The sequence below is a fragment of the Danio aesculapii genome, chromosome 8 (genome assembly GCF_903798145.1).
Source record: "Danio aesculapii chromosome 8, fDanAes4.1, whole genome shotgun sequence".
NCBI classification, from domain to species: domain Eukaryota; kingdom Metazoa; phylum Chordata; class Actinopteri; order Cypriniformes; family Danionidae; genus Danio; species Danio aesculapii.
Genome location: NC_079442.1, coordinates 4,465,586 through 4,469,079, shown reverse-complemented (window position 1 = coordinate 4,469,079; position 3,494 = coordinate 4,465,586). Strand labels below are relative to the sequence as shown.

Sequence of the window (3,494 nt, the reverse complement as noted above, 5' to 3'; positions counted from 1 at the left end):
TTAAAATGAATTCACAACTAAAAACAATAAATAAATTGGAAATAGTTTTTAAAACTAAATCTTTACTTGATTTGACTGCTGGACTCTATGAGTGAGGGTGTAAGAAATTTGCACAGATGTAATAATTATATTAAAACTTTATTTGTTATGGTAAAAAAACAAGGTTATATGTATAATTTATATTTCTAGGTATTTATTGGGGGCCCTAAGCGGCTGCTTACTTCGCTTATTAGTTAAATCTGCCCCTACTGACATAAGATAGTAAAATTGACTTGTGCAAATTGTTACAAGGATTTTTAAAAGTAAATCTACAATACATTTTTCGGTAACACTTTATTTTGATGGTCCATTTGAGTATTAGTAGTCTGTCTGCTTAATATCTGACATTAACATACATTTAACTGACTATAAGAAACTTTGCAAGTACATGTCAACTTACTCTAACCCTAACCCCAACCTATCAGTTATAATCTAATGAGAATTAGCTGGCATGTAGATGCGATGTAACTTAAATTCAACAAACGGACCATCAAAATAAAGTGTGACCCATTTTTCTACCAATAGTTATCCATTCTTCCATAAAAGAATTGATAAATATTGATAGAAAATGTATGATTGAAAGAAGAAGTGTCATTTGATTGAAAAAAAAAATACTTTATTACATAGAATACAAAGCTGTACACACTATTTAATAAAAAATTCACCAAAATAAAGAATATTATTAACAATAATCCGAGAGGGTCCCCATAGTCCAATGTCCTTATCATCACAGTGCTGGTCTCCACATGCTCAGTCCGTGTAAATCATACACGTAAGGCCGGTAAGGGGAGGATTTATAGACTGTCGCTAAAAGTGATGCTCTGAAAAAGTCCTCCTCTGTAGCAGCCATAGCGGCTGCATCTGATTTCTGGAAGTAGTCCTTGCCATGCTCTGTGGTTAACTGTCTACGTTTGGTTTTATATCTCCTGTTCTGGAACCAGATTTTGACCTGAGTCTCTGTGAGGTGCAGTGCGGTCGCCAGGTGTGTGCGCTCAGGTGCGCTCAGGTACCGCTGACGGCTGAACTTCTTCTCCAGCTCCAAAACCTGCATGGGATACAGTTTGTTACTACACTGTAAACAATGCAGGGTTCCACATAATTGATTTGTGTTGGGGCGACATGAAGGAACAAAGTTAACTTATTAGTTTTTTACTAATTTAAGTGGATTGAATGTAAATCAATTAAGTTGTCCCATAAATAACTTAAGAATTACGTTGTTTCAGCTCTTTTTAAAAAGTATTAAGGTAAAAATTTGAGTGTATAAAGGTAAAATATCAGAGAACTACACTATTAACTTTATTTTTTACACTTAATCCACAAACAAAAATTCTCAAATCCACATCCATTTTATCATTTATTTTTTGGAATATTATGATAATTATTTTGGAAATGCCACTAGTACACAAGTTTTTCCTCTTTAGTCGTTTATTTTATTTATTTTTCCTCCTTTCATTAACTCTCACTCACTATCCTTTGACTTAGTGCCTTATTTATCAGGAGTCACCACAGCAGAATGAACTGCCAATTACTCTGGCATATGTTTTAAGCAGCGGATGCCCTTCCAACTGTGTACAGAGTGTACAGGGAAACGTAAACACTCATTCACACACACACTCTGACTTTTCCTCTTCATTTTTTTCCCTTATTATTCATTCATTCATTTTCCTTCAACTTAGTCTCTGATTTATCAAAGGTCGCCACAGCGGATTGAACCGTCAACTGTTCCAGCATATGTTTTACGCAGCGTATGCCCTTCCAGCTGCAACCTAGTACTGGGAATATATCATTTTATAGACCATCTCAATGTAGTCATTGGCTCATGAACATTTCCTTCTTGTTACCAACTGTAACACGTGGTAATTCAATCATATTTTCACGTTAAAATAGCTATCATAACATTATTTATTAATATGTGGACCTTTTTGGATTCTCAGAAGCTATAGAAATTGAAAATGTAAAACTGGAAATACATTAGGAGCGTTATTGTACATTCCTTAAAATGAACCACATGTATTATATAACTGCTCTGTTATTACATTACTATCATAATTGTTGTTATCTTTTGCCTGTGTGGGTTCGGTTTCTGTTGGTTTGTTACTTAATATAAATAACTTAATTAATTAATAAATAGATCAATAAATAAATACCTGCAGGTGCGTGAACGCGGCGCGCGACCGCTTCTTTTTCCCGCTTCCCCCCGTCATCTCTGTCGACGACACTGTTTTATCCTCAGAAGTCCGACAAACATCCGCTGAATCTGTGAAGTAAGTACACGATATTCAACTTTAGCATGATAAACATTTGTTTCCTCTCCGGAAACCTGGAATTCAATCAGAAATACATATAAAAATTTGACAAATATCTTGCGTGCGCTCAAATAATGTCGGGATTAACTAAGATAGTTCACTTGTAACAGGAAAATGTACTTACAATTCACCTATAACAGGAAGATTTACATACATTTACTCACCCTCAAGTGGTTATAAACTTTTACGAGTTTCTGAATTCTGTTCAGTGTCAAAGAAGATATTTTGAAGAATGTTGGAAACCCATTGACATCCAGGAAAAGCAAATGCGAAGTCAATAGTTTGGGAAGTCCAGCTTTCTTCAAAATATCTTAAAAAACTCAACAGAAACTTGGAAAAGGTGGAGGATAAGTAAATCATTCATTCATTTTTCTTCGGATTAGTCCCTTATTTATCTGGGGTCGCCACAGCGGAATGAACCGCCGGATAAGTAAACAATTGAATAAGTTTACGTTTCGTGTGTGAACTATCTTTTTAACGTGCAATTCGCTTGTTTACATTTAAAGTAAACTGTCAATATATTCACATTCCTGGATACACATTCAATTTATAGCATGTTTATCCTTTATGTTTTGTTATAAAATCGTCTAACCTTAACGGAGTAACCTAGAACATGTATTTACAGGGTTCTGTAAATGTAAATGTACCTGTTTGTCTGTCAGTGCCGTCGTCTCTGTCACTCTCAGCATTGCAGGAGTCTTCATCCTTTTTATCCTCTTTTAAGGATAAAATGTCCTCTATGAAAAACGACGTCAGCTGCTTGTTTGAAGCCGCCATCTGAGCTGCTAAACTCCTGATAAAGGTAAGGATAAAGCGTCTTTCTCCGGGTTGGTAATTGTCACTTTCACTCTGCACAGCTCGACTGCTTGACTTTAAATAGCGCGTGAGCGTTTGTGTCTCTTCTGTTATTGGAGGAGCGGCCTGTGCTACATCACCAGTCCAGCTTCCTGATGGCTAAAACAGATGCGTTTTCGTGGACCATCATTCTGTCAAACACCAGACACAACTGCTGATTGCCCTTAGAGAAGTCTTAATAAAGTCTATACACAGCAATGGTAAAAAAGTACACTTTTTATTGTTATAAAATGTGATAAAACAAACAAACAACCACAACATATATATATATATATATATATATATATATATATA

General features: G+C 35.3%; 1 protein-coding gene across 1 annotated transcript; it reads right to left on the bottom strand.

The window, feature by feature from the left end:
- Positions 1-633: 633 nt before the first annotated feature.
- nkx3-1 (NK3 homeobox 1) lies at positions 634-3,211 on the bottom strand. The gene is made up of 3 exons (XM_056464258.1): positions 2,993-3,211; positions 2,187-2,296; positions 634-1,084 (listed from the first exon to the last, which is right to left on the bottom strand). The coding sequence occupies exons 1-3, from the start codon at positions 3,120-3,122 to the stop codon at positions 767-769; spliced, it is 558 nt and encodes a 185-aa protein (XP_056320233.1). The 5' UTR covers positions 3,123-3,211; the 3' UTR covers positions 634-766.
- Between the last annotated feature and the right edge of the window lie 283 nt (positions 3,212-3,494).